The sequence below is a fragment of the Megascapheus bottae genome, chromosome 17, assembly GCF_031878675.1.
Source record: "Megascapheus bottae isolate mThoBot1 chromosome 17, mThoBot2.hap1, whole genome shotgun sequence".
In the NCBI taxonomy this organism is placed as follows: domain Eukaryota; kingdom Metazoa; phylum Chordata; class Mammalia; order Rodentia; family Geomyidae; genus Megascapheus; species Megascapheus bottae.
The window spans coordinates 37,237,936-37,265,417 of record NC_143525.1 but is presented as its reverse complement, the minus strand read 5'-3'; the positions used below and the strand labels follow the sequence as shown (position 1 = coordinate 37,265,417).

Sequence of the window (27,482 nt, the reverse complement as noted above, 5' to 3'; positions counted from 1 at the left end):
TCTGAAATGAGTTAACCCTTCCCCTGCCTTCTCAATAGGAAAGGGGGAGGGGGCAGCTCCAATGCCTTTACCATGCCCTCCCCCTCCTCTTTTAGTTGCAGGAGAAAGCAGAGGGCATGACCATCCCTGGGATCTCCTGGGGTCCCCCTCTCCAGACTCCTTGAGGGGACACTGAGTTCTGTTCCCTCCAGTTTAAGGAGTGCTCTGCCTTCTCTCTCCAAACTTCCTTTTTCCTCTCCTGTTTTACCTAAAAGCTGCTGGAGATGTCAAACCAAGCCTCTTCCCATTCCCTAAGCACCATTCCTTTTCTATTAGTCCTTTACCACTTGCTGTGCAGAGTTGTTATGACAGAAAGCCTTGTGGTTCTGGTTTGAGCAGGTGGCACCTTTCCTTCCTAGCGCCACCCTTAACCCGCATTCCTCAGTTCCATAAAGAAGTGGGAATTTCCTGTTGTTATAGTTGTTTGGTGCTGTTCCTGGGCTTGAACTCAGGGTCTGGGTGCTGGTTTCTGTACTCAAGGCTAGCAGTCTGCCACTTGAATCACAGCACCACTTCTGGCTTAGAGATGAGAGTCTCACAGACTTTGCTGGCCAGCTGGCTTTGAACCACAATCCTCAGGCTAGCCTCCAGCTGAAGATCTCCATGTCTCAGCTACTCAAGTGCTAGGATTATAGGAGCGTGCGACCATGGCAGAAAAATAGTTGGGACCAAAGGAACAGATAGAAACCCAAAACAACCATTTTTGGCTGAGGCCACTGAGGGCAAACTTCTATGGTTTGAGAAGCAGAGTGAATTCATGTTGGAGTCTTGGGAGCCCAGGCGAAGTGAAGAATACGAGGGAGTCACGTATGTCATCATACTTGGTGATGACACTTGACTAGCTCCAGGAAGCATGATCTTAAAAGTGTGGGCCAAGGCAGGTCAAGGGAAGAGACGCATCTGTCCCGTCATGTGACTCCATTCCTGGCTACCAACTTGCTCTTCTACTTGTCACCCCCACATCACTTCCCTAGATGGGGACAGCTCCAGGAACTGAGAGAAAGAGAGGGCAAGAAGGACATGGGGAGACCTCAGCCATGATCTGACCTCATCACAATTCAACCTCCAAGATTCAGAGGCACAACCAAAGTAGTTGAAACCAAAGCGTTCTTTATTGACTTGTTAACACATTTCCTAAGAGGTTTCTCGGGTTCAAGAGTCGTATTTACTCTTCATGGGGTTGATCTCATCAGCCAGCGCCATCATGTCCATCAGTAGAGACTCTAGCAGCCCATAGACCTGGAAGAATGAAACAGACACCACACACACAGAAGTTTTCTCTTCAGCAGGTACCAATATGTCATCTGGCTACAAGAGAATAAACAGAGGGCTGATTGGTGCCTGTGAGCCCAGGTCCATAGAAGCCCACAGGTAGGAGAACTGATTATCCCAGGACCATGATGGGAAAAATGCAGGACCTCACTTGAAAAACAACTAAAGCAAAAAAAGGCACTGGTGGCTCACGCCTATAACCCTGGCTGCTCAAGAGGCTAAGATCTGAGGATTGCGGTTTCAAGCTAGCCCAGGGACAGGAAAATCTGTGAGACTCTTTTTTATTTGTTTGTTTATATGGTACTAAGGAATTGAACCCAGGGCCTCATGCATGGGGTACATGTGCATTCGAGGCAAGCACTCTACCTCCAAGCCCCATTTCCAGTCCCATGTGAGACTTATCTCCAATAAAGTACCAAAAACAAAGGAACAACAACAACAACAACAAAAAAGAAGTGAAGAAGTGGAGTGGTGGTTCAAGTGCTAGGCTGGAGCAAAAGGAAGCTCAGGCAGAGTGTCCAGGCCCCGAGTTCAAGCACCAGGACCAGAATTTAAAAAAGAAAAAGAAAAAGTCAGGGCCAGGAGTTTAGAGGTAGAGTGCTTGCCTAGTATGCACAAAGACCCGGGTTCAATTCCTCAATACCACATACATAGAAAAAAAGCCGGAAGTGGTGCTGAGGCTCAAGTGGTAGAGCTCTAGCCTTGAGAAAGTCCAAGGACAGTGCTCAGGCCCTGAGCTCAAGCCTGGGCCTGGTGGGGAAAAAAAAATCCCCAGTACCCAAAAAGAAAAAAAGGAAAGGAGGGAACCAAAGTTGGATTTCTGTAGCACTTGTGTGTAAATATATTTTTCAGACTTGGGGTAAGACTGGGCTCAGTCCCAGTTCCACTCTTGGCTTTATCAGCCATCTGCCCTTCCTGTAAGATAGTAGATCCACGCACTGGAAGATCTCCAAGACAGAGCCCTCCAATCGGGCCGGACCACACAAGCCTGAGCAAACTGATTCTGGGTATCCTACCGCCAAGGAGCAGCTTATACCCCGTGGTTCTTCTCTAGACCCCATTGAGCATTAGAATGTTTGGTGATGTCACCAGCAACAGATAGATCAGGCAGGATCCAGAACATTACCATAATATACCATGCTGTAACCCAGCTCCCCAACTGCCCGCATTGGAGGAAGACAAAAAGCCTCACCATTAGACATTCTGACACATTGAGTGTGGCTTTATAGACCTCCCTTCCCCCTCCGTCAAAGCCACAGTATCAGAAGATAAAAGCAAAAGCCCTGGGTGGATCTCTGTCACAAGAGTAGAGCATGACAAGTCTTTTAGCCAGGCATTGGTGACTCAGGCCTGTAATCTTAGCTCCTCCGGAGGCTGAGATCTGAGGATCTGTGATACTCTTATCTCCAATTAATCCAAGAAAGTATGCTGTGGCTCAACGGGTAGGGTACCAGCCTTGAGCAAATAAAAGGAATTCAAGAGACAATGCCCAGGCCCAGAGTTTGAGTCTCAGAACCAGCCCAAAAATAAAATCATGTCTTTCCAGTGGATGCACACTAGCTTTCCTTTGAAGCCTTTGATCCCCTCTGATGCTCACGTTGAAATCTGATTCCTGTCCGAACAGTTGAGGCATGGTGAGATCTCCAAGGACTGGCTCGGTCCTCACAAAGGAATTCTAGCCATTTGGAAAGTAAGGCTTTTGTCTTTTGAGCCTTCCTCACATGCCACTTGAGTTGAGGCAGCACAAGGTCTTCCCCAGTGCCAGGCCTTTGGACTTCCCGGCCTCCAGAATCGTGAGTCAAAACAAACTTCTTGCTTTATAAATCACCCCATCTGTGGCATTTTGTTACAGCAACAGAAAGCTAAGACAACTGTATGTGTTTCTCCCCCACCCCACGCCCCCCATAAAAAACATCCCCAGATTGCACCTCATGGAGGAGAGGTGGAAAGAAAAGGATTTCCTTCCTCTCCTTTCCCTGAGAGTCTATTTTTCATATGGCAGCCAGGGCAATCCTTAAGCACTTAGGCCAAATCTGCGTGATCTCTCAGCTCCCAGAGAAAACCTCAAAAACCTCACGTGGCCACCCACATGTCCTGTCTGCAGCTGCTTTGTCTTCCCACTAAGTGAGCTTCCTTTCTCCTCTGTAGGTTGCTCCCGCAGCGTCAGGCACTCTCCCTGGCCACCCTCCACTTCTGGAGTTTCTGAAGGATGGACCACTGATGAAACAAGGCACACATCAGTGGGAGAAGGGGGCCAAATGGGGCAAGGGCTCACCTCTGTGTACAGCCGCCGAGTGTACTTCTCCATGACCTGGGGATCCAGGGGCTCCTGGGAGGATGTGGCTGTGTCCATTGCTGAAGGGTCTTCTGAGGAAAGCCTGTCTCGACTTGAAGATTTGATTATTTTCTTGTCATCTTTCGACTTCAGCTTCTTGCTATTGAGCCGGTCCTTCTTGGAGAGATGGATAAACATAGCCCCCAATCATTCCTGAGGTAGGTCCAGGGCAGTCTCTCTCTCTGGGAGAGCTGGCCCTTGAGCTGCCCATCTTTCCCAGCCCTACCCAGGGCTCAGGCCATGTCCCATCATGCCTCTTTCCCTGACGTCTTGGTTCCTCTTTTTGCTTCTTTATCACTGATTCCCAATTGTTTCTTTTCCTGGGCTGCTATTTTTCGTTCCTCCTTCCCAACTTTCATGGCTGGCGCTTTGGCTTCTGGGGTAGGACTTAATTTTTGACCTAAGGTAGATGAGTAGAAGATAAAGGTAGCAGGCTCCTGTGGCTTGTGACAAGGCTGAGACAACATGGGACAGCAAAAGGGAGTGGCCTTAACCTGGCACTGGTGGCTGACTCCTGCAAATCTACCTACTTGGGAAGCTGAGATCTGACGATTATAGTTCAAAGACACACACACACACACACACACACACAGTCAGTGGTCTTGAACTCTGTTCTCAGCAGCTTTGGGAGAATTCCCACAGGCTGAAAGCAGAGGAGAGCCTTGAGCAACACAATGCTTTCCTCAAGAATCCCATTTAAGCCCCTGGATCAAGAGACCTAGGTTGTTGACCCAGCTCCACACATAGTGGGACTGCTCTAAAATCATCACTGAGGCAGCTTCGCTTCTAGGTCTCAAACTATGGTAGAGTAGTGACAAGGACCCATTCCATGAACTCAACCTGGCAGACTGTCCACCACAGGAGGACAAATGGCAAAGGTCCCAGTGGCATCTGAGCAGAAGTATGACTGACCTCTGTCTCCTGGAATATCTGTATAGATGGTCTCCTTCTCAGGCAGACCCAGCAGAACCCTTAGCCACAGAGAATGGCCCACCAGGCTGTCAATCATATCACGCCAGAGTTGCAAACTAGAGAGCAAGGCACATTGGAAAAAGCCATCATTCCTCATCTGTCCCTGAACCTGCACACCCTCGTGTGTCTCCTCTCAAAGACCCTAGTACCAAGGACTCCCAGAGAGCTTTCAGGTAACCTAGTAGCCAGCCCCCTCCCCAGCACTGTGTTAAGTGCTCAGATGGGAATCTGGCCTCTCTGGGGCAACAACCAAGAAAAGGGTTAGGAGGCCTGTAGGAACTCAGTCCTACTTCAGGAGTCTAAACTCCAGCCTCACTGCAAGGGATGAGCCTAGCAGGAGATTTCCAGCATGAGTCTCCAGGGAGGGCTTGTGTTTGATGGGTCCCCATGCAAGTTCTAAACAATGTTGACAAAAGAGAAGCAACACATTTAGTGAACCTGCCATTCTGTGCTCTTTATCTTGTCTTTTTTTCTCCCTCATTCTTCAGCTCAGTGAGAAGGGAAAGGCAGAAACAGCCCTGCTGTGATGGCAGCCTTGGGGCTGCTGGTAAATTAGGGGAAGGTGCAGATGCCAGAGCATGGCATCTTTCAGTTGAGCCCAAATGGAGTTCAGCCCTTTGAGCCTGGGACTGGCAGCACAGGATCTCTGCTCAGATGCAATTCTCCTACGGAGCGGGGTACACCTACCACAGCTGATGCAGGAGGTTGGACTGCAATGGCCTGTGATCCTGGCACAGCTCCAGTGCTGCCTTGTTGAGCTGGACTAGGGCACCCTCCTTCTGATCTTCCTCGGGGAGTGTCATCACTGCCTAGTTGGGGTCATGGGCAATCATGGATCACTCACTGTGCCGCCCCAGGACTCCAAGGGTCTCTGTGTCCTCCAGTGTCTAGCACAGTGATATGGGATAGGTAGATGAAGATCAGGAACTAAGAGCCATAGAGTCTGGGGTACATTCTGTGGCTGCCTGGAATCTCCCCCACCTACCAACCTCCAAGGTTTTCTGGAGTCATAGAGGGAACCCTTTCTGCACCCTGTGAAAAAAGTAATTGGCCCCAAAGATCATCTTTTCTGTTCCCTTAGATTTGACCTCTTTATCCTTTGGGCAAGGGGAGCTTCTGGGCCCTCCTCTGTGGGTTCCAGGTGGTATCACCACACCTTGCTGTCCAGGGCTACTTCCCACCAACCACTTCTGAGTCTCAGAGGCATCTTTCTGGGAAATGGAGGCATGTTTCAAGTGGTAGGGCACCAGTAATAGTACAAAACAAAAAAGAAAAGGAAAAGTTGGAGAAGGGTTAGAGAAAGAGGAAGATGAAAAAGATGGAGGAGGAAGGAAAGGAGGGAGAAAGGGAGGAGGAGGAGAAAGACAGGGAGTACCTTTCTGAAGTCGTCCAGACTGAGGTTCCACTCAGGCAGGGGCAGGCTGTCTGCCTCCCAAGGGCTCCTGGTGCCCTCCATCTCTATGCTCTCCTCCACCAGGACCTCCTCCATGATGCTTTTCCGTGGAGAGTACCTGATGTCTCCTCCATACTTCTGGGACAGGTAAGAATCTCGGGAGTCCTTGCGGCTCTCATGCTCCTGCCTAGACGGCTCCGTGAGAAGGCTCCTAATGTGGGCCAAGTGCCCGGCATTTGTTAGGTTCTTCTCCAGATAGGATGAGGGAACTGTGGTTCCAGAGGCCTTGGAGATCAGGTGCTCATCTTGGTTTAACCGGATATCCTGGGCTTTGAAGGGCAGGATTATGTACTCATGCCACAGCTGGTGCAAGTTTTGTATCACTTGATGATTGAAGTGCAGCTGCAGCAGAGGTAAGAGGTAACAAGTAAAGGAGAGGCTGCCCAGACACCCTGAGCCCAGGCTCAGCTGAGGTTTCTCCTACTGCCTTGACTAGGAGGCAGAAAAGAAGCCAGAAGGACTCCCCGCTTTCCCTTCAACCTGAGCATCTCCCATGCACAACTTTGGGCCTCCAAGAAAGATGGGTTTGAGTGGAGGAGTTGTTCCATTCTGTCTGTTCCTATTCCATATCAAGGTGCTAAACAACTTGTGCTCAACTCCGTTGATTCCCACTAAACATCAACGTGGGCACATTAATGGCTGCCATTAATGTGGACAGAAACAGACAGGATGTGTCATTGGCCTGCTCTCATGAAAGTCCTGGCACACAGGATGGTCGGCTACTACAGTCACCCAGAGCTCACGCAGCGCCCAGCCAGTACCTGGGGATGCTTGTGTTTAAACAATTCCTCCTCGGTGAGATAGGCGTCCACAGGGGATGGCGTGCGCTCCGGGGTGAAGACCCCCCTCAGCAGCTCATCCATCACACTCTGCACAATCGAGACTGCCTCTTGGGCACCCAGCTTGCTCTGGGGAAGGGAAGGTGATACCCAATGTCAACACAATGCCTTACTTCCCATGTAGTCCCTTCCAGTTGAGGCCTTCCTGTCCTCATCTGTCTGCCTGCCTGCCTGTCTCTCTCGCTTATCCATCCACAGCTATTATTTCAAGACTCAAAAACCGGTGGGTCTGCCAGAATATCCTGGTCCTCTAAAAGAGGAATAAGAAGATGCAGAGGCACCGGTCTGAGGGGATGGTGTTTGCAGTTCCCCTAAATGAGGAAGATAGGGCAGGGGCCAGGAAGCACAATTTGGACACTGCTGAGAATGGTGGTAGACTTTCACCCAGCTTAAGTATGCAGTTAGAGTCCCATTTCTTCATGCATCAGCAAGTAAAGCAAACCTGACATGTGTCATTGCTTTGACCACTGAAATAGGTGGCTGTGTCTGTAGGGCCACAGGATCCACAAATGCACAGCTTTCCACAGAATCTCAAGAACCACCGTCAGAGACGGCCACATCAGGACTAACTGGGGGGGTGGGGGCAATAGAGTTTCAGGTCCCACCTCACACTCCAGGGCACTGGCTTACCAAGTGGCTAGGGAGATTGAATATTGTAAATTGTGTCATGGTTTGAAAGTCTTATCAAATACTGTTCCACTTATACCATATCAGATGGCCGTGAACAAACCAAGGTCACAACAAAGAGTCACGTGATTGAATTGGACTCTCCCCAGACTCTGCCTCCTGGGGCTCTAGGGCTCATTCCTTTCTAACTTAATGGCGTTATGTACAGGGGGCTGGTAAGCTGTCCTGCTGTCCTCTCCCCTCCCCTACCTTCTACATCACAAAGCCCTGAGAGGTGTTTGTTGAGCAATAGTAGTTACTGTTCGTGAAATGTTCACCTTTTGTGAGTGTGTGTGTGTGTGTGTGTGTGTGTGTGTGTGTGTGTGTGTGTGTGTGTGTGTGTGCTTGGGCTGGAAGAAATATGATCCCCACAGGTAGGCACTTCCAAAAAGAACACTAGGGTAACTTATCCTGTGTCCTCGGGGAATTAAGTTCTGGGTCCCTTACCTCCAACAACAGCCTCTCCTCCCTAAAAATGTCCTGGGCCAGGGAGACTGCATGGAGGTTGACCTGCAAGATAGAACCTCCCAGAAGGGAGGGGTGGGTTCCAAACTCCCAGGATTCCCGAAAGATCCCAGCATTCAGTGACTTGAAGAAGAAGGTAAACTTCTTCGTTTCTCCAGGCAGAATTACACCTGTGAGGGACAGAAGGCACAGGTTTTCATCGGTTGGGGGAGGGGGAGCTAGCTGAGCCCTGGAGGGTTCACTGAGTACTAGGTTTCATTATAGTCTATGTCTAGTTTACCTAGCTTGGAACTGGTGACTCTGAATGCCAACAAGGGTGGCAGGTCAGCCTAGGTCCTGTACACAGAACATTTCTACTACCTGGTTGAGGGAGTGGGGAGGGCCTCTTCACCTGTGTTCTGAGTTTATCATCTTCCCCATACACAGAACACACATTTCAGAAGGAAACGGGGGTGGGGAGGGAGTGCAGTCAGGACTAGGGGATAAAGGGCCGCAACTTGCAAGAGTTTCAGAACTCATCTGCCAAACACAGAAAGACGAACGACTGGATCAAGAAGAGAGTAGCTTCCAGCACCTTCCCGGTTGTTGAAGTAAAATCTCTGCATTCTGTTTCTCTTCAGGTCTTGGAAACAGTCCAGCTGTGGCTGCCGTCGCCAGTCATACCAAATGGCCGCAGTGCCATTATTGACCATCGTCAGTTCTGAAGATGTTTTCTCCCCTTCAAGGTTTTCGAAAGTCAAGCGAACAGCAATTCCGATGTTCCTCTGGGAAAGAGTAGGCATGAGAACCATCCAGGCTGGAGGCTCTGCCCTATGGTAAACCAACTCATTCTCTGGGTTTTGTACTAAAAGTCCCATCTCCTAAGTCCCCAGGGTCTGGTCACCCTCAAACCTCAAACCTTTCAAACCTCATTAATATATGTCTCTGAGGTCATCAATAGTAAGAAGAGAAATAAATGTTATATACACGCAACAAACTTTTATTTATTTATTTATTTTTGCCAGGGCTGGGCCTTGAGCTCAGGTCCTGAGCACTGTCCTTGGGCTTTCTCAGGGCTAGAGCTCTACCACTTGAGCTACAGCACCACTTCTGGCTTTTTTTCTATGTATGTGGTACCGAGGAATGGAACCTGGATCTTTGTGCATGCTAGGCAAGCACTCTACCACTAGGCCAAACTCCCAGCCCTAAACATTTCTTTTTATTTTTTTTCTTGGCCAGTCCTAGGTTTTGAACTCAGGGCCTGGGCACTGTTCCTTAGCTTTATCACTCAAGGTTGGTGCTCTACCACTTGAGTCACAGCTCTACTTCAGGCTTTCCTTTCTGGTCATTAATTGGAGATAAGAGACTCCAGACTTTTCTGCTTGGGCTGGATTTTTTTTTTTTTTTTTTGGTGGGTCATGGGGCTTGAACTAGGCCTGGGCGCTGTCCCTGAGCACTTTAGCTCAAGGCTACTGTCCTACCCCTGGGCCTAGGCACTGTCCCTGAGCTCTTCAGCTCAAGGCTACCACCCTACCCTTGAGCCAAGCCCCATTTCCTGCTTTTTCTAGAGGTTAATTGGAGACTCTTAAGTCTCAGGTCCTTTTGTGCCCATACTGGCTTTGAACCTTGATCCTCAGATCTCAGCCTCCTGAGTATGGATATTTTTTTGTGGGTCATGGGACTTGAACTTGGGCCTGGGCGCTGTCCCTGAGCTCTGCAGCTCACCCCTTGAGCCACAGCGCCACTTCCAGTTTTGTAGTGGTTAATTGGAGATAAGAGTCTCACAGACTTCCTTGCCCTGGCTGTCTTTGAACCTTGATTCTCAGATCTCAGACTCCTCAATAGCTAGCATTACAGGCGTGAGCCACCAGATTCGGCTTGGGCTGGCTTTGAATCATGATCCTCAGATCTCAGTCTCCTAAGTAGTCAAGATTACAGGTGTGAGCCACCAGTTCCCAGACCTAACATTTCTGCTTCTCAGCATCTGAAGAACATATTTCAGCATCTTCCTAAGGCCCTAACTGTAGGCAAGAGTTCGCCATTTGCCTTCTTGCAGGGAGGAGAGATCTTAGATACAAAGTAGCTAGCTTGTGACATTCTCTTTTCAGTCTTTTGATTTTATTCTTGCTCAAGTTAATGCTGCTTGTTACCGTTTTCAGACATGCTGAATAGGAAAGGGTGCAGGCTCTTTATGACTGCCACAATGCTTGGAGCTGCTGACGTGAGCAGAGTACCTCTAGCCAAGTAAGTGAGGGCAAAGGCAGTGTTTACCTTGCCCTTTGAGTTATTGCTTCTGATCCAGACAGCAGGCTTCCCACAGAACATCAGAGAAGGGCCGAGAATAGGCATGGGGCCCGAATCCGGGTAACAGCTCAGAAAGTCTCTGTAAGAAAAAAAACAATGTTTCCCCATGGTCTGTATCATTGAGGCCACATGGAACCCATGGAAATGGGTCGCCATGATGTTTAGAGCCATGAGCAGCTCTGCCCTGCAGGGGTGTGTGATCCCCCTGCTCCTGCTCAGCTTCTTCTCCATCCATTCCTTGAAGTGAGGCCTGAGCTTGTTAGGAACACAGTAGGAGTCACTGGAGAGCCCATTTCACCCACAAAGCCACATCTGGAGGAAGCCCATTGGGTACTGGTGGTTGGAACGGTGCTGGAATGGGCTAGCTCTGGGGACTGGGATGGAGCCCAGGCATTCGGGGAGGGAGGCCTGTCCATGCCACACTCCCTGAGGCTCAGGCTCCACTCACATGGTGTCTTCTGAGGAGGAGCTTTCTGTGCTCCTTTCAAACACTGAGTAATCGTCCACTGTGAGGGATGAGAAGGACTGCCCGTGGCCCACCACCTCCAGGCCATCAATGTCCTGGGAGGGACAGGGAGAGCAAAGATTAGCGAACTGGAAGCAAGTCCCATCTGAAGACCTCCCACCCCAGGTATGCCACTGTTACTGACCTTCTGACTAAAATCCAGCTCAGCCAAGAGGTCCCGCAGCTCCTTGCGTCGGTAGATCAGAAACAGACTCCGGTCCCAGGTGTAGCGGTACCAAGCATCCTTCCTATCTGATAATCCTAATGTGGGAGGGGTCAGCAGGCCATCAGCATAGGCTGCTATTACAAACCTCCCACCTACTATCCAGGGGCCCTAAGAACAGCCATCTTAATACAGCTTCTGAGAAGGATGCGAATCCAGCTTTTTCCCTTTAGCAGTTGGCTGCCCCTCATAACTAACTCCTCAGCAGCTCCACATTAGACTTTTGGAAAATCAACTTCCAAACAGCCAAATATTTGCATTGTCACTGAAATAACAATAGCAGCTGCCTCTTGCTGGCTGATTAGCAATAGACCAGAACATTTTAATGCATGTCATGTCTCATTTAACCCCCGCTCACAACCCTACGTAGTTATCACCTGGGGAACCAAGGACCAGAAAGGTCAAATACCTCACTGGAATTCAGAAAGTCACCATAGCCAGGACCTGAACCCAGCTAGGCTGGTAGGCTCTGAAGCCAAAATACAATGCCAACCATGCATGCCATTTCAAGTTCTTTAGACACCAGGTTGAAATGGCAAGAAGGGATGAGATTCATTTTAATATCTGTCTAAAATTAATACAAAATTATTATCATCTCACATGAATCAGTGTAAAAATGGACTTATAGACTACATATTATATATAAGATAGAGATATATTTATAGAGACTGAGTAGGTAGTATTACAGGTGTGAGCCACCAGCACCCATCAAGTCTGTCTGTCTGTCTAGGTATCTAGATCTAAATAGATACCTATATATAGATGTATCTACTTTTTTGTGCTAGTGTACAGGCTTGAACTCAGGACCTGGGCACTATCCCTTTTCACTCAAGGCATAGAGTCTCCCTCTTGTGTCACAGCTCCACTTCCACCTTTATGCAGGGAAGGAAATAAAAGTCTGATGGAATACAGACACTGGTGACTCATGCCTGTAATCCTAGCTACTCAGGAGGCTGAGATCTGAGGATCATGGTTCAAGGTAGAAACTTTCAAAGTGTGTAAGATTCTATCTCCAATTATTAACCAGAAAAAGTGGTAAGAGTACTAGCCTTGAGCAAAAAGATTTGCTCAGGGATAGCGCCCAGACCCTGAGTTGAAACCTTATGACCAATCACCCCCACCCCCACCCCCACCCCCCAGAAAAAAGTCTCATGGACTTTCCTGCCAAGGCTGGCTTTGAACCATGAGCCTCCAATCTCAGCTTCCTGAGTACTTTGGATTACAGGCATGAGCCACCAGCGCCAGTCTAAACTTCCTTTTTAAAAAAAACTTTCTTTTTTGAAGTCTCAGGTTTATACTAACTGGGCATTGGTCACCCTGTAGATGCCAACAGCTGAATGTGGCTCAGAATTCCCTTATGGCCCACACGCCTTACCTTTCCTACTATTTCTGTTGCTGTTTTAAAGAAGCAGGGCCTGGACCTCTGAAAGGTCATTCACCAAAGCCTCAGTGAATTTGGCTTGGGTCCCGAGACTGTCTCCTAGCAGAGCTACACTGATCACCACCATACCGCTGTGCATCCTGCACAGGGCACAAGAAGCCCCGCTCCTCACCTGTCTCCATCTGGATAGAGTGGGGCTTCCTGATCTGAGTGATGGGCTCCTTGCAGCCATTCTCAGTCTTTGTCTTGGCCATGATTACACCTGTCATTTCATCTCCCAAGCATTCCAGTGGGCTCCAGAACTGAGCGGTGATCTTGCAGCACTGGCAAGGAAGGGCAATGTGGTAGGTCATCCTGACACCTTGGCTAGAGGCTGGGAGAGGTCTGGGAAGACGAGAGTACCACTGACTGACCACACACACACGCCCTTTGAGGAGCCATTCCTGCCCGGTGGCAGAAAAGAGGGGCCTTCTTACCTGTGTTCAAGCTGTTCCATGAGAGCTTTTCCATCCCCTAAACACTCCGTAACAGAATTGAGCGAAGAGCTTAACAATGTCTTTTTGCAATGAATAGATTCTCAAAGGAGGCAATCTGAGATAAGCCATCCCTGTGTCCAGACCCCCCTCCCATCCATGCCACAGCACTTAGGGGTAGTATTCTCACTTTCTCATTATATTGCATCGGAAGTGCTCGGCTAATGAGTTCCCTCTCCTCCTGGATCCTTCTGTAGGTCTCCCCACTGTGCATCAGTAGCTCGTTCACTGGCTTATTCAGATGACCTAGAAAATGAGAAACAGGAATGCAGCTGTGAAGCTGGTACTAGTGACTCATTCCCATAATTCTAACTACTCAGAAGGCTGAAATCTGAGGCTCCAGGCTCAACACCAGACCGGGCAGGAAGCTCTGTGAGACTTATCTCCAAGTAACCACCAAAAGGCCAGAAGTGTAGGAATGGCTCAAATGGCAGCTCAACAGCCTTGAACAACAACAACAAAAAGCCAAATGATGCTGGGTGCTGGTGGCTCATGCCTCTAATTGTAGCTACCGGGAGGCTGAGATCTGAGGATAGCAGTTCAAAGCCAGCCCAGTCAAGAAAGGCTGTGAGGTACTTATCTCCAATTAGTCACAGAAAAAGCCAGAAATGGCATGGTAGCTCAAGTGGTAGAGTGTTAGCCTTGAGCAAAAGGAGACCAGAAATAGCATCCAGGCCCAGAGGTCAAGCCTTAGGACTGGCAAAAAAAAGCCAGTTGGGAGCAAATGTTTTAAGTTTAAACCCCAGTATGGAAGAAGGAGGAGGAGGAGGAGGGGAGGAGAAGAAGTAGAGAGGAAGGAGAAAGGAAGAAGAAGAAGAAGAGGAGGAGGAGAAAGGAAGAAGGAGAGAGGAAGAGGAAGGAGAGAGGAAGAAGGAAGAAGAGAGGAAGAAGGAAGAAGAGAGGAAGAAGAAGAAGAGGAGGAGGAGGAGAAAGAGGAAGAAGGAGAGAGGAAGAGGAAGGAGAGAGGAAGAGGAAGAAGAAGAGGAGGAGGAGGAGAAAGAGGAAGAAGGAGAGAGGAAGAGGAAGGAGAGAGAAAGAGGGAAGAAGAGAGGAAGAAGGAAGAAGAAGAAGAGAAAGAGGAGGAAGGAGAGAGGAAGAAGGAAGAAGCGAGGAAGAGGAAGAAGGAAGAAGAGAGGAAGAAGAAGAAGAAGGAGAAGAAAGAAGGAGGAGAAGAAAGAAGAAGAAATTCAGCTGCCCCACTGAAAATACAAGCTGTGGCATCCTGCCTCAGGCAGCCCATTCACAGGCCTGATTTGGGGCCCATTTAGCCTTGAGAGGAAGAAACTCTTGGAAGTGATGAGTACAAATGTGGTCAACTCAAGCCCTGGCTCTGGACAGGTGGAGGAAAGAAAAAGCACACGGCAGAGGAGTCCCTGAGCCAGATGGAGTCGAGGCAGGGGGCCCAGGCTGTGCCACTCACCACTGAGGGCTTCCTGCTGCCTCTTCCACAGGCCAATATGCCGCTGCCAGTTTTTCAGAGAGTTGTGTTGAGGAGGGGGGGCCCAGGGAGGTCTCTTCTCTTCCTTTGGGACCTTTGGTTCTGTCTCTTCTTTAGTTGAGATGACAGTCATCAGACAGGGCTCCGTGTGTATCATCTCTGCCAGCTGAAAAGTACAACACAGGCATAGGAAGAAGGGTCATTGGGGAAGCTCTGGCCTGGGGCCCAGCAGAGGTTTCTAGAAACCTCCATGTCTACTGCTAAGAATCCTTCCTCTTTAGGAGTGTAAGGTGACAAGTGACAGAAATCTACTGGCAGAACCAGGGGGCCTTGGAAGCGGCTGTTAGCTTCCTTTCTACCTGGAAGGGAACTTTCATTGTAAGACTGTGGTTCTGTTCCACACAACTCCTGAACTGCATCTTTCTCCAAGGTGACTGAGCTATTTTGACATGACCTCAGGCCTCTGAAATCTGCCCAACAGATGTGGAGGATGTGAGAGCCAGAGAAGTGCTGCATGATGCAAAGGGGTTCCTGGGGTCTGGGAGATGCCACTCCCCTCCCCCATGTGGCTGAGGACAGAAGCCCAGTCTCTAGAGAAGGAACAATGACATCAGTACACGTGCAGCAAAAGGAAATGAGGAAGGATCTAGGCCTGGAGGCCTGAGGCCTTTCTGGGTTTGGCCTTCTCAGTTCCAGGCTCCATGAGGTTAGCTCTACATCCCTATAATAAATCCTGTGGAAGCAAGTCACTGGATGTGGGGTGGTGTCAGTTCTAGAGACGGAGGTCTCTAGCTCACCCCTGCGTTGGCCCTGCAGGTAGAACATAATTAAAATGGCTTCAGTGACTTCTCTGGGCCAGGCCTTTCTGAACAAACCTACCTTGAGGTTCCCTCGAGCAACTGCAATTCTTTTGAAATCCTGGAGACTTCCCAAGATATGATGAGGTAGGATATGGTCATTGTCATCTAATTTGTCACCTAGGCCTGAAAGGAAGAGGGAGACAGAAAGATGGGCTGTAGATAGCAGAGATAAACTACCCAGGTTTTCCTTCAAGGCTGACCCCAGGTATTCAAAGTCCAGTGGTGCCAGATCCAAGACAAGCCATACCAGAATAGTCCAAGGGCTTGGCAGTGATGTCCGGGTTGGTAGAATGTGCTACCAAGTGGCAAATCTTCTTCCTTGAATCCTTGGGTTTGAGCTTACGGATGATAAATTTCTGGGTAATGACAGGCTTGTCTTTTATTCCGCTAAGTCGAGGAATGTGTTGCTGAAGAGAAACAAGAGAATATCATCTGGGATGAGGAAAAAGAGCATCACCCATCTCTTCTGTTCTCTTAGGGGGAGATTTCCCCCAAAGCTGACATCTCCCTAGCTTCATCCAGATGTCCCAGAGAAGAAATGCCAGTGTCGGGTCATAGGCATATACACACAAGCAAGGAAGGACCCCAGTGATGTAATGCTCTGCACATTAGCAATGGTTTGACAAAATGGATGTCAGGAAACGGAGGCATGTTTTGTCCACGGTCGGGAGGGCAGAAGGGAGGAAGGCAGAGGAACAGAGAGAGGAAAGGCAGCAGAATAGTCACTGTACATATGGGAAGATGCAACCAGGTAACTTATGATATAGCTGGGGTGGGGAGGAATGGGGGGGAGATGGAAGAAGTGACATTGATCAAGATGCTTTCTACTTACAATTTATTTGTTGACTTGAAACTTCTTTGTGCGACTACTTAAAATGAATAATACTAGGGCTGGGAATGTGGCTTAGTGATAGAGTGCTTGCCTAGCATGCATGAAGCTCTGGGTTCAGTTCCTCAGTACCACATAGACAGAAAAAGCCAGAAGCAGCTAAAGTGGCAGAGTGCTAGCCTTGAACAGAAAGAAGCTCAGGAATCATACCCAGGCCCTGAGTTCAAGCCCCAGGACTGGCAAAATAAATAAATAAAATAATAATAATAATAAATAATAATATAAAGTGCCTGTGTAACAGATATGAGACATTGGAACCACCTGGAGAGAAAAAAAAATTACAGCTGGTTACATCCACAGAATTCAAATTAAAAAAAAGTGGGGGTGGGGGGGTCGGGAATTTGGCCTAGTGGTAGAGTGTTTGCCTAGCATGCACAAAGACCCAGGTTCAATTCTTCAATACCACATACATAGAAAAAAGCCAGAAGTGGTGCTGTGGCCCAAGTGGTAGAGCTCTAGCCTTGAAAAAGCCCAAGTACAGTGCTCAAGCCCTGAGCTCAAGTACCAAGACTGGCAAAAAGAAAACAACAACAAAAAAAAGCAGGGAGTGGGGAGAGAGAGTAAGCAGCCTTATCCACATCATTGCTTTGGCTGCTGGGTACATTCATCTCCTACCAGGAAATGGGCCTGATGGCACATGCCTCTCTGAGAAGACAATACCTTATTCACTCATGTCCTCTCTGGTTCTACAAAATCTCAGAAAAGTGAAAAGTGACAACACATGCATTCCTTTAGATACTAAAGTGAAAAGCTGTGGTCAATGGCTTTTTCCCCCCTTGGAATCAGATATTCCCTCTGAGCAGGGAACCGGTGGAGACAGTGGGCAGAGTGCTATTACAACGCACACAGGCTGACAGGAGAAGGGGTCTGCAGTGAAGGACCCCTGGATTTCATTAACCCTTACCTTCTCCAAGTCTTCCTTCTTAATACCTAAAGCAAGAATATCATCTCCTTGTAGGACATTGCTCACAGGCTCTGGCTCTTCCTGAATGGGGGGTGTTGGCTGTTCAGGGCCCTTTGCTCGCTTCTTATCTGAAGGGCGGAAAGTTAAGACATGCTCAGAGAACTTTCTGTACACATAAATACAAAAGCAAAACTGTCAATCTAGGGCTGAAGCTGCAGCAAAGTGGTAGATCGCTTGCCTCGCCATGTGTGAGGCAACAAGGCCCCGTACTCAATCCCAATGCTATGAGAAAAGCAAAGAAATAGTTGAGTGTGGTAGCAAATACCTATAATCCCAGTGGTTAGGAGGCTAAGGGAGAGGGTGGGAAGTTCGAGACCACCCTGGACTGCATAGATCTCATCTCAAATAACAAATCCATATTAGACTGCAAGGTGGGGGCCGAGGCTGGCCCGCTGGCCAGCAGAGGTTGCTATGGTGATGTGAGAGGCACTTTGCTCAGATTCCCCTCCCCACTCCCTCTTGGCCTTCATCAGAGACTGAGATTCCTGCAGCCAAACTTGAGATCAAAAGATGCTATCTTGCTGCATGCCAGTGCTCTTGCCTGTAATCTTAGCTACTTAAGAGGATAAGCTCTGAGGACTGCAGTTCAAAGCCAACCTTGTCAGGAAAGTCTGTGATCCTCTTATTTCCAATTAACCACCCCCCAAAAAACTGGAAGTGGAGATGAGACTCAAGTGGCAGAATGCTAGCCTTGTGAGAAAAAGCTCTGCACCAGACAGTGCCCAGGCCTTGAGTTCAAGTCCCAGGAACTGTATAAAGAAAATTAAGAAGATGCTATTTTAAGCCACATACTGGTGATTCAAATCTGTAAACTACTTGGGAAATGGAGATTGGGAGAATAGAAGTTCAAGATCAAGCCTAGGCAGAAAAGTTAATGGACTGGACATGGAAGCATGCACCTGTGATCCTAGGTATGCAAAATCTGACCTAGGTAGATGGTACTTGGCATGCACCTGTGCAGGAAGCAAGACCCTGTCTCAAAAACAAGCAGTAGGCCGGGGAGTGTGGCCTAGTGGTAGAGTGTTTGCCTAGCATTCGTGAAGTCCTGAGTTTGATTCCTCAAAAACACATAAACAGAAAAGGCTTGAAGTGGTGCCATGGATCAAGTGGTAAGAGCATTAGCCTTCAGAAAGCCCAAGAACAGTGCCCAGGCTTTTGAGTTCAAGCCCCAGGATGGGCAAAAAAAAAAAAAAAAGCAGTACACCTGTGTGCTAATGGCTCACACCTGTAATCCTGGCTACTGGGAAGACTGAGATTTAGAGATTGCAGTTTGAAGCCAGGCAGGACAGGAAAGTCTGTGAAACTCTTATCTCCACTAAACTCAGAAAAAATGAGAAGTGGCACTGTTCCATAAGTTGTAGAGCAAAAGAAGTTCAGGGACACAGCCCAGGCACTGAGTTCAAGCCCCAGGACCAGCACCAAAAAACAACAAATAAACAAACAAACAAAAAAAGAAACAGGGCTGGGAGTTTGGCCTAGTGGTAGAGTGCTTGCCTAGCATGCACAAAGACCCGGGTTCAATTCCTCGGTACCACGTACATAGAAAAAAGCCAGAAGTGGTGCTGAGGCTCAAGTGGTAGAGCTCTAGCCTTGAGAAAGTCCAAGGACAGTGCTCAGGCCCTGAGCTCAAGCCCAGGACTGGCAAAAAATAAAATAAATTCTTTAAAAAAAAAAACAACAAAACAGTAAGTGGGTGCTGGTGGCTTATGCCTGAAATCCTAGCTACTCAGGAGGCTGAGATCTAAAGACTGCAGTTCAAAGCTAGCTGAGGTAGGAAAGTCTGTGATCTCTCTCTCTCTCTCTGTCTCTCTCTCTCCCTCCCTCCCTCCCTCTTTCTCCCCTTTTCTCCCTTCCCCTCTCTCCTTTCTCTCTCCCTTTTGTCAATCCTGGGGCTTGAACTCAGGATGCTCTCCCTGAGCTCTTTTGTTCAAGGTGAACACTTTACCATGTTAAACTACAGAGCCACTTCTGGTTTTCTGGTAGCTAACTGGAGATTGGAATCTCATGGGCTTTCCTGCCTGGACTGGCTTTAAATGGCAGTTCTCAGATCTCAGCCTCCTGAATAGCTATTATAGGCATAAGCCTGGCTTGTGAGACTTATCTCCAATTAAACAGTAGAAGTCAAGAAGGTGGGTATGAAAGGATGAAGGTGGGAGGGAAGTGGAGGAGGGAGGGAAGAGTAAAAACTAGCATACAACCAAGGACTGGAGGCATAGTTCCGCAGTAAACAGAGCACCTACCTAGAAAACATGAGGCTCTGAGTACAAATGCAATGCCACGGAATGTGTGTGTGTGTGTGTGTGTGTGTGTGTGTGTGTGTGTGTGTGTGTGTATGGGGAGAGAGAGAGAGAGAGAGCACTCAGACTAGATGTGCGCAGAGCCTCCCCCAGTGCGGACTCCAGTCTATCGTGGGTAAAGGCATGAGGGATCTTAAGACACTGGTGGAAATGCAGATGCTTCACCACTGAGCACCTGTTCCATAGTGTACCATTTAATAATGATGCCGTCAGCCACCTCCACACACTAGGTACTGGTCTCGGAGGCATCAGGTGTCTCTAAGGAGACAAGAATCTTCGTCTTGCTGAGTAGGGTGAGTAGGTTTCCCCTAAGAAACAAGTCAGACAGAGCTTGGGGACCACCCCCCCGCAGCCTGACCAATGGAGTGGTTAGAGAAGTTTCCAAAGGTGGAGATATTTAAACCAAGGCAGAAGGATCCAGGAGAGACAGGTGAAATGGCATTCTGGCCCAAAGATTCCCATTGGAATGGCACAGGGAAGGCCCAGAGGCATGGGAAAGGGGATCTCATCTTGGAACTCAGAGTATGCATGGAAAAAATAGCTGGGGTGTAGTGAGGTGAAGGTAGGAAACAGGAAGTAGAGTTTATGACCCGTGTTAATTTGGGGGCAGTGGCAGGTCAAGGGATGGCTTAGGGGCTGTGAGATTCAGAAGCAGATTACTTAGGAGTATGGGGGCGGGGGGGTGGTTAATGAACTGATCGATGCCGACAGTGGCTCGGAAGCCTGGGGGAAAAGTGAGATCTGAACGTAATGTGTCTCTGATGGCAGCCAGAATGGAGGACACTGATACCACGTGGGGCAGAAGAGGACACACACTCCCTGACTTCCAACAGGTGGCTTCACTTGTTCAAAAGTACATCTTGTTTATCTGTTTCCCCCTGGTTCAAAACAGTTTAAGGTAAGGCTCTATGCAAAACAAGAAAAGTCTAAGCCTTGTGTTTAGGGTGTTTTATCTACTGCTTCTCAAAGGACTGGCCCTCTCCCTCTCCCCTTTCCCCTCTCACTCCCCCTCCCATCCCTCTCAGAATATTTTTAGTGGCCTGATCCCAACAATGCAAAAGGCATAGGCAGAATTGCCATCCAGGACAGCGCAAGCACATAAAGCAAGGCCGGGAGTTTGGCCTAGTGGTTAAAGTGCTTGCCTAGCATGCACAAAGACCGGGGTTTGATTCCCCGGTACCACATACATAGAAAAAAGCTGGAAGTGGTGCTGTGGCTCAAGTGGTAGAGCTCTAGCCTTGAGAAAGTCCAAGGACAGTGCTCAGGCACTGAGTTCAAGCCCCATGACTGGCAAAAAAAATAAATAAAATAAATAAAAAATAAACCAAAAAAGTGGATGGAGGTGTGGTTCAGCAACACAGCAGCACCTTTCTAGAAAGAACCAAGTGCTGAGTTCAAACTTACTACTACCCCCCAAAAAAGGATTTTATTAGCAAATATTAATTTTGGAAAATAAGTTTTTATTACGGCATTTTTATACAAAAGTACTCTAAAGCTTTAAGATATCATATCCATCTTTAATGAGACATATCAAAACTAAATTTTGAGTCAACAAAAATCAAACTTTTTAAGACCCACAGAGTAGGAGAGAAAAACAAATTCAAATATCATTCTGAACGGAACTCCAAGCTCAGCCTTTGGTCACAGTGAGAGCTACAGAAGCTCGGGAATTACCTGTCCCCTAGATGTGGATAAGTCCAGCCCAGTAGACTGACTCCATTCTGGCAAGATCTGTAGCCTTGGATTTTGATTGTATACATGCTTGCTTTAAGACAAAGTCTCACTACATAATCCAAGCTGGCTTTCCATCTTCCTGCCTCTGCCTCCAAAGGGCTGAAATTACAGGCAGGTACTACCATACCCAACTCATGTTCATTTCTATTTCTCTCTCCTCACCAAAAGGTGGCCATGCACAAGCAAAAATACCAGTTGAAGGCATTTAAAATGTGTACATTTTAATATTTTATTAACTAGAACATACTACCCTCTGACTGTATGCAGTTACATTTACTATACTGTACTCAAGATGATTGTCTCAGAGGCCAAGTGTGGTGATACAGGCCCATAATTTCAATTAGTTGGAATCTGATAAGTGATTTGACATAAGTTCCAGGGCAAGTTTTCTTCTGTCCATCACTTTGATTGGCCTACATCCTCCCAAGGAACAAAAGGTATCTAGATGGGTTTTTCATTAGTAAGGGGAAATGGTCACTTGTAAATAGAAACCTTCAACACTGGATACTAAACTTACACCTTCTTTATAGAAGCTGGTTTATCATGTTGGTTGAATTGGAGGAGGCAGAGAAACTTTGATCAGAGGCTTCTCTGAGATGTCTCCCTTCCCCTTGGCCTGGGATTTGAACTAAGAGCCTTTGTACTTGCTAGGCAGGTGCTCTACCACTTGAGTTATACCACTTTTAGTGGACACATAGGGTCTTGTTTCTGGACATGGACCATGGTCCTCTTACATATGCCTCCCATATACAAGGGGTTACAAAAACACGCCACCATGCCTGGCTTGTTGATTGAGATAGGTATTTACTTTTTGGTCTCAAACCCCTAATCTTCCTACCTCTGCCTCCCAAGAAGCTGGGATTACAGCCATGCACCATGCCTATGCTTGGTCTATAAGATAATTACTTGGAATGTAGTATAAGAAACATTCTATTAATGTATACAATCAGGGCATGGTACATTCTGGTTAATAAAACACTCATTAAAATGATCTGCAAACCAGGTGCCAGTAGCTCATGACTGTAATCCTAGTTATTCAAGAGACTGAGATCTGAAGATTCTGGTTCAAAGTCAGCAAGGGCAGGAAAGTTTGTAAGACTGTCCTCTCCAATTAATCAACAGAAAAAGCCAGAAGTGGCTCTGTGACCCAAGTGATAGAGTGCTAGCCTTGAGCAAAAGCAGCTCAGGGACAGCATGCAGGCCCAGAATTCAAGCCTCAGGACCAGCAAAATAATCTGCATATTTTAAAGTTAAATTCACCCTCAAGAAAATCTACCAAGCACCTTGTATGTGCTATAAACTACATAGATGGTATGAAAGGTACAGAATAGCCCCTTTAGAGACTAAGGAAGAAGGAGAGCACTTCTAGACTTGCTAGAGATATGTCACTCCTGAACTTGTAAAGGTCTGGTTCTTTCGTGTGTGTGTGTGTGTGTGTGTGTGTGTGTGTGTGTGTGTGTGTGTGTGTGTGTGTGTGTTGACACTCAGCTTCTTTCCTGTTCTTTGTTCTAGAAACTCAAGATGAGTGGGGCTGCTCTTGAGCCTCACAGCTGGCACTTCTCCATGCATCCTGGCAGCTGAGGGGTCAGGCGGACCAACTCCCTTGCATGAGGCAGTCAGGTGACTGCTCAGCTCCAGTTCCAGCAAGCAGCTGGAAGCAGGTGCTCAAGCTACAGAGTGGAGGTTGGGGAGAGAATGCTACAGAGGGAGAAGAAAACTGGGTTTGATCTTCCCGATTCTCCATCTAAATTTTATTTCTAGTATTAATGAAAGTGAATGACCTAGGCTTGTGCTAGAAACTAAAGAAGGGACTACCCATGCAGAGCTTAGCCAGAGGGAGAGGGGGATCTGTTAGGTCCCTAAATAGGTTTCCAGTCACCAGCCTGGCTTGCCTTTGTGTCCAGAATTCAGAAACTGTGGAGAACTAGAGCCCAAGAGTACAACACTCACTCCATATACAGGTTGACTATCTTACATTGGGAAGCGGAGAGTAAATGCTATTAGAGGCTGCCCTGAGAATGTTCAGGAAAAAGGAACCTTGCATGTTATAAATACTACCTTGTTTTCTTCCTCTCCCAGATGCATGTTTGTAACTCAGACTATTTAACATACTGAATTTCCCCTGGCTAAAACTCAATATGCAGTTTCAGAAAGAAATCTTCCTTTGATCTGTTGACAGCTGAAAAGTCAAACTGATTAAGATTGGCCACAAAGGTGAACAGGAGGCAATGGCTAGAAAAGTCCTTGATTTGCCCTTGGGAAAAGGAACCAGATCTTTATGTTCTTCCTGTCTCTATTTAAAAAAAAAAAAAGTATGTCACGAAACAGCATCAGCTTTTTATACTATGAAGAAGCATAAAAGAAAGCTAGGCTGAAAAGCAACAAGACTTCTGTTAATTTTCCAGGCCTTGAAGAGGATCCTGCTGTCTGAGGGCCTGCAAAAGCACACCCTGTCTTTCTAACCTTGCATACAAAGCCTTTGCATGGTCTGGTCCCTGTTTACTGGCACACCACTCTCTGGATCTCATGCTCATAGGTTCATAAATTTATGCTACTCCCTAAACTTTGAGAAAACTCCCCCCACACATTCTTTTTTCACGTTTTTGTTGTTTTTTAAATGCTGCCAAGCCTGGCATATGCCTGGCAAGGGTTCTCCCAACATTTTAATGAACTCTACCTCCAGAACTTTTATTTTTTTTGATCTGTCATAGCTATCACCTTCTTCTCCTTAAATCTACCATCAAGGCCTATGTCTGGGCCAGGGCATCTGCATCACAAACTGGGAGACTCCTCCAGCATTTCTAGACTGAATTCAGGGTCCCGTGCATGGCTTTTTCCCTCAAGGCTGGTGCTCTACCATTTGAGCCACACCTCCAATTCCAATTTTCTACTGAAGAGCTGGGATTAAGTATCCCTGGCTGGCTTCGAACCCCAATCTGGGATCTTGCCTAACTAGGATTTCAGGAGTGAGCAACCAGCACTAGCTTGACTCTGAAATTCATTCTTTTTTTCTTTTTTTGCCAGTCCTGGGGCTTGAACTCAGGGCCTGGGTACTGTCCTTGGACACTTTTTGCTCAAGGCTAGCATTCTGCCACTTGAGCCACAGCACCACTTCCAGGTTTTTCTGTGTATGTGGTTCTAGGGACTCAAACCCAGGGCTTCGTGCATGCTATGTGAGCTCACTACCACTAGGCCACACTCCCAACCCCTAACTTCGTGAGGATGGAGTCTCTTATACATAACGCCAGTACTGTCAAATGCCCACCACTGATGCCCAGTGCAACATCCACACATGACAAGCCCTCACATCTTAGGGGTGGAGCTCAGAAGTGAAGCATGTTCAAGGCTCTGGGTTCCATCCCCAGAGAATGGGGCTGCAAATGGGAACATTGAGCAGTCAAGTATTGTTGACGCCTGGTTGAACACAGTGTCATATGGCTGGCATGGACAGAAAAAGGTGTTCTGTAAAGAACTAGTCAACTTGACGTTTTCAGTTTTTACAGTAGAACTCTTAGGTGATCCTCAACCCCTAAACCCCAACAAGATGGCTGATTTGTATTAGCATGTTTTTTTGAACCTGTGTGTGTGTGTGTGTGCACACGCGCGTGCGTACGTATGTAGGTCATGGCTTGAACTCAGGGCCTAGGTGCTGTCCCTGAGCTCTTTTTGCTCAAGGCTAATACCCTACCACTTGAAGCCACAGTGCCACTTTGTTTTCTGAGGGTTAACTGGAGATATGAATCTCCTAGACTTTCCTAACCTGGCTGGCTTTGAACCAGGATCCTCAGATCTCAGCCCTCAGAGTAGCTAGCATTACAGGTATGAGCCACCAGCCTCTATATACTTCATTATTAATAGTAACATTGTTCCTCTTCCTAAGGCCCCATTTTCCCGACTCCTGTGCCTGAGAACCACTTCCTGGCTACTGTCCCCTGAAGACCCTCTGTGAGTGCACTTTCTAGGACCCCCATTCTTAAGGCCCCGGGTGCTGTATCTCCCCCGCTTCGGGGGTTCTGCCTTTGTCCACAAGGTTCTTAAGTCCTGAACCCCACTCCCCAGGGCTCTCCCTGCCATCCTTGGTGTGTCTCCCATCCCCCGGGCCCCTCTGCGGGACCTCGTCCCGGGGTGTCCCTGCGGGGGGCTCCTCAGTACCCAGGGCTGCCAGCGCCCACCTCTGACGGTTTCTGAATCCGGGAGCCTGCTAGTTGGTACTTTGATTCGGGATTCCTTCTTGTTGGCCTTCATGGCGCCGCCCCCAGCTGCAAGCCTGGTCCTAGGCGGCTGGGTCCCCGAGCAGCCGGTGCCGCGCCGCACCCCCCAGGCCCAGCCCAGCGACCGCCGCCGCGTCCATAGCAACCAGCGCCCCGCGCGGGGGGCGCGCACCCACCGAGCAGCCTGGGCGGCGACTGCTTGCTCGCTATCTTCTTCATCGAGCGGCGGGCGCCCGTCGGCAGTGGGCACCACGGGCGGCGCCTCCTCCTCGAGCAGACCCGGAGAATATCCGGGGGGGCGTGACGTCACAGGCGACGTGGGTGCGCGCCGTGACGTCACATCCAGACACCCCCCCCTCCCCGCGCCCCGGGAGCCAGGGACCAGGGCAGTGGGCAGCCGCAGGAGGTGGAGCGGCCGGCCCGCAGCAGGCGATTCGCGATGGCCAGATCCGCACCCCCCCTCGGCTTCTCCGGACTCCGCCCCCCCCTCCCTCCCCTCCTCCACATCACCTGCAGAACCGCCCTGGGCTTTCCTTCTGCCCCACCCCCGTGTCCACAAGCATTTGACCCAGGATGGCTCCCAGGAGCTGCCGACGACCCCTGGAGCTGGGGCATCCCCACCATGCCTGTCCCCTCCCCCACCCCCTGCTCACCTCCCTATCCTCCCTCCCCCTCCCCCCCCCCCCCCCCCCCCCGCGCTGAGCGCCCTCCTCAAGGTACCTGCCCTAATCCTGCAGCCATCTGGGCCTTCCAGCTCTTCCCAGCCTGCCCACGCCATGCCCAGACTTAGGGGTCTTCTCCCGCTGCTTATGTTCTTGGAGATGCTGACCTAATAAAATAGTTCTCTGTGCTGTCAAATTTATAAGGACACCTGCTTTTTTTCTTTCCTTCCTCTTCCCCTTCTCCTTCCTTTTCCCCTTCTTCCCCCCCCTTTTTTTCCTTTCCTTTTCTCCAGGTTTTTTTCCCCCTTTCCTTTTTCTTTATTCCCTTCCTTTCCCCCCTTCTCTCTCTTCCTCCTTCACCCCGCAACCTTCCTCTTCTTGCGTCACATTCCTCTTCTTCCCTTTTCTTTCTTTCTTCCTTTCTTTTCTTTTCTCTTTTTTGATTTTGTTTTTCGTCAGTTGTGGAGCTTGAACTCAGGGCCTGAGCTCAATGCCAGTGCTCTGTCACTTTGAACCACAATGCCATTTCCCCCTTTTCTTTCTATAGAGCTCTCTCTAATGCATTCTGGAATTCTTTTTGTTTATGAGGGCACCTATTGTCAAGTCAGTGTCAGAATGTAAGCCCCACAAGAATAGGAACTGTCAGTCTGTTTGCTCTACCCTATCCCAAAGTTTTTATTCAGTACTTATGTGTCCAGTAATAAAGGGGACTCAAAGCCACAGATCTAGTTGTGCATCCCAGCTCTCCCTGCTTGCTGGCTGTGTATTCTGCCGTCTTAGTCTGAGCAGAGGTTTTCTCCCAAAAGTTAAAATATTCACTGTGCTGGGGGCTCAATACTTGTTCTCCTAGCTACCCAGGAAGTTGAAAACTGAAGATCAAAGTTCAAAGTCAGCCTGAGCAGGAAAGTCCATAAAATTTACCTCCAATTCATCACACACACACACACACACACACACACACACACACACACACACACACACACTAGAAGTGGAGCTGTGCTCAAGTGTTAGAGCATAATCCTTGAGCATAAAAGCTCAGAGACAGTGCCCAGGCCCTAAGTTCGAGCCCTAGACCTGCACATGAAACAACACAATCAGTTACAATGCTTCCCTTCTCCTATGTAAGGACCAAGGATATGTTTAAACTACTCAACCGTGACTCCCCTATATGTTTGTGGATCCACTGTTAGATGGAGAAATTGGGTTCTGGAAAGGAGAGGGAATACAGTCACCTGGATAACAAGAAACACATCTTGAAGCTATTTTCCCCAAACGAAGGCCCAGGGGCCATTTCTGAGCTTGGCAGCAGTATTCTCCAGAGGAGGCTCTAGGGAAGATGTTGACAGGGCTGGCCAACTGCCAGAATGTCTGTGTGCTCCCTGGTGCTAGGCCCTCCCCTGGGTTCCCCTACATCGAGACCCTCTTCAAGGGCAGCCCCTCCCCTCCCCTGAGGCACAGGCA

At 48.5% G+C, this 27,482-nt stretch overlaps 1 protein-coding gene across 6 annotated transcripts; it reads right to left on the bottom strand.

The window, feature by feature from the left end:
* Positions 1 to 1,132: 1,132 nt before the first annotated feature.
* On the bottom strand, positions 1,133 to 26,538 carry Mycbpap (MYCBP associated protein). 6 transcript variants are annotated; one of them, XM_090350988.1, is made up of 20 exons: positions 26,390 to 26,538; positions 26,080 to 26,188; positions 17,058 to 17,185; positions 15,512 to 15,671; positions 15,284 to 15,387; positions 14,387 to 14,570; positions 13,097 to 13,212; positions 12,606 to 12,756; positions 10,975 to 11,090; positions 10,773 to 10,885; positions 10,292 to 10,403; positions 8,616 to 8,805; positions 8,024 to 8,211; positions 6,833 to 6,979; positions 5,994 to 6,413; positions 5,306 to 5,427; positions 4,559 to 4,674; positions 3,901 to 4,046; positions 3,587 to 3,763; positions 1,133 to 1,278 (listed from the first exon to the last, which is right to left on the bottom strand). In XM_090350988.1, the coding sequence occupies exons 2-20, from the start codon at positions 26,135 to 26,137 to the stop codon at positions 1,192 to 1,194; spliced, it is 2,835 nt and encodes a 944-aa protein (XP_090207114.1). In that variant the 5' UTR covers positions 26,138 to 26,188; positions 26,390 to 26,538; the 3' UTR covers positions 1,133 to 1,191. The 6 variants fall into 6 exon arrangements, with proteins under 6 accessions (XP_090207114.1, XP_090207115.1, XP_090207119.1 ...); XM_090350989.1 differs by lacking the exons at positions 26,080 to 26,188; positions 26,390 to 26,538 and adding an exon at positions 25,536 to 25,641; XM_090350993.1 differs by lacking the exons at positions 26,080 to 26,188; positions 26,390 to 26,538 and adding an exon at positions 25,536 to 25,641 and having other exon boundaries at positions 3,587 to 3,760.
* Between the last annotated feature and the right edge of the window lie 944 nt (positions 26,539 to 27,482).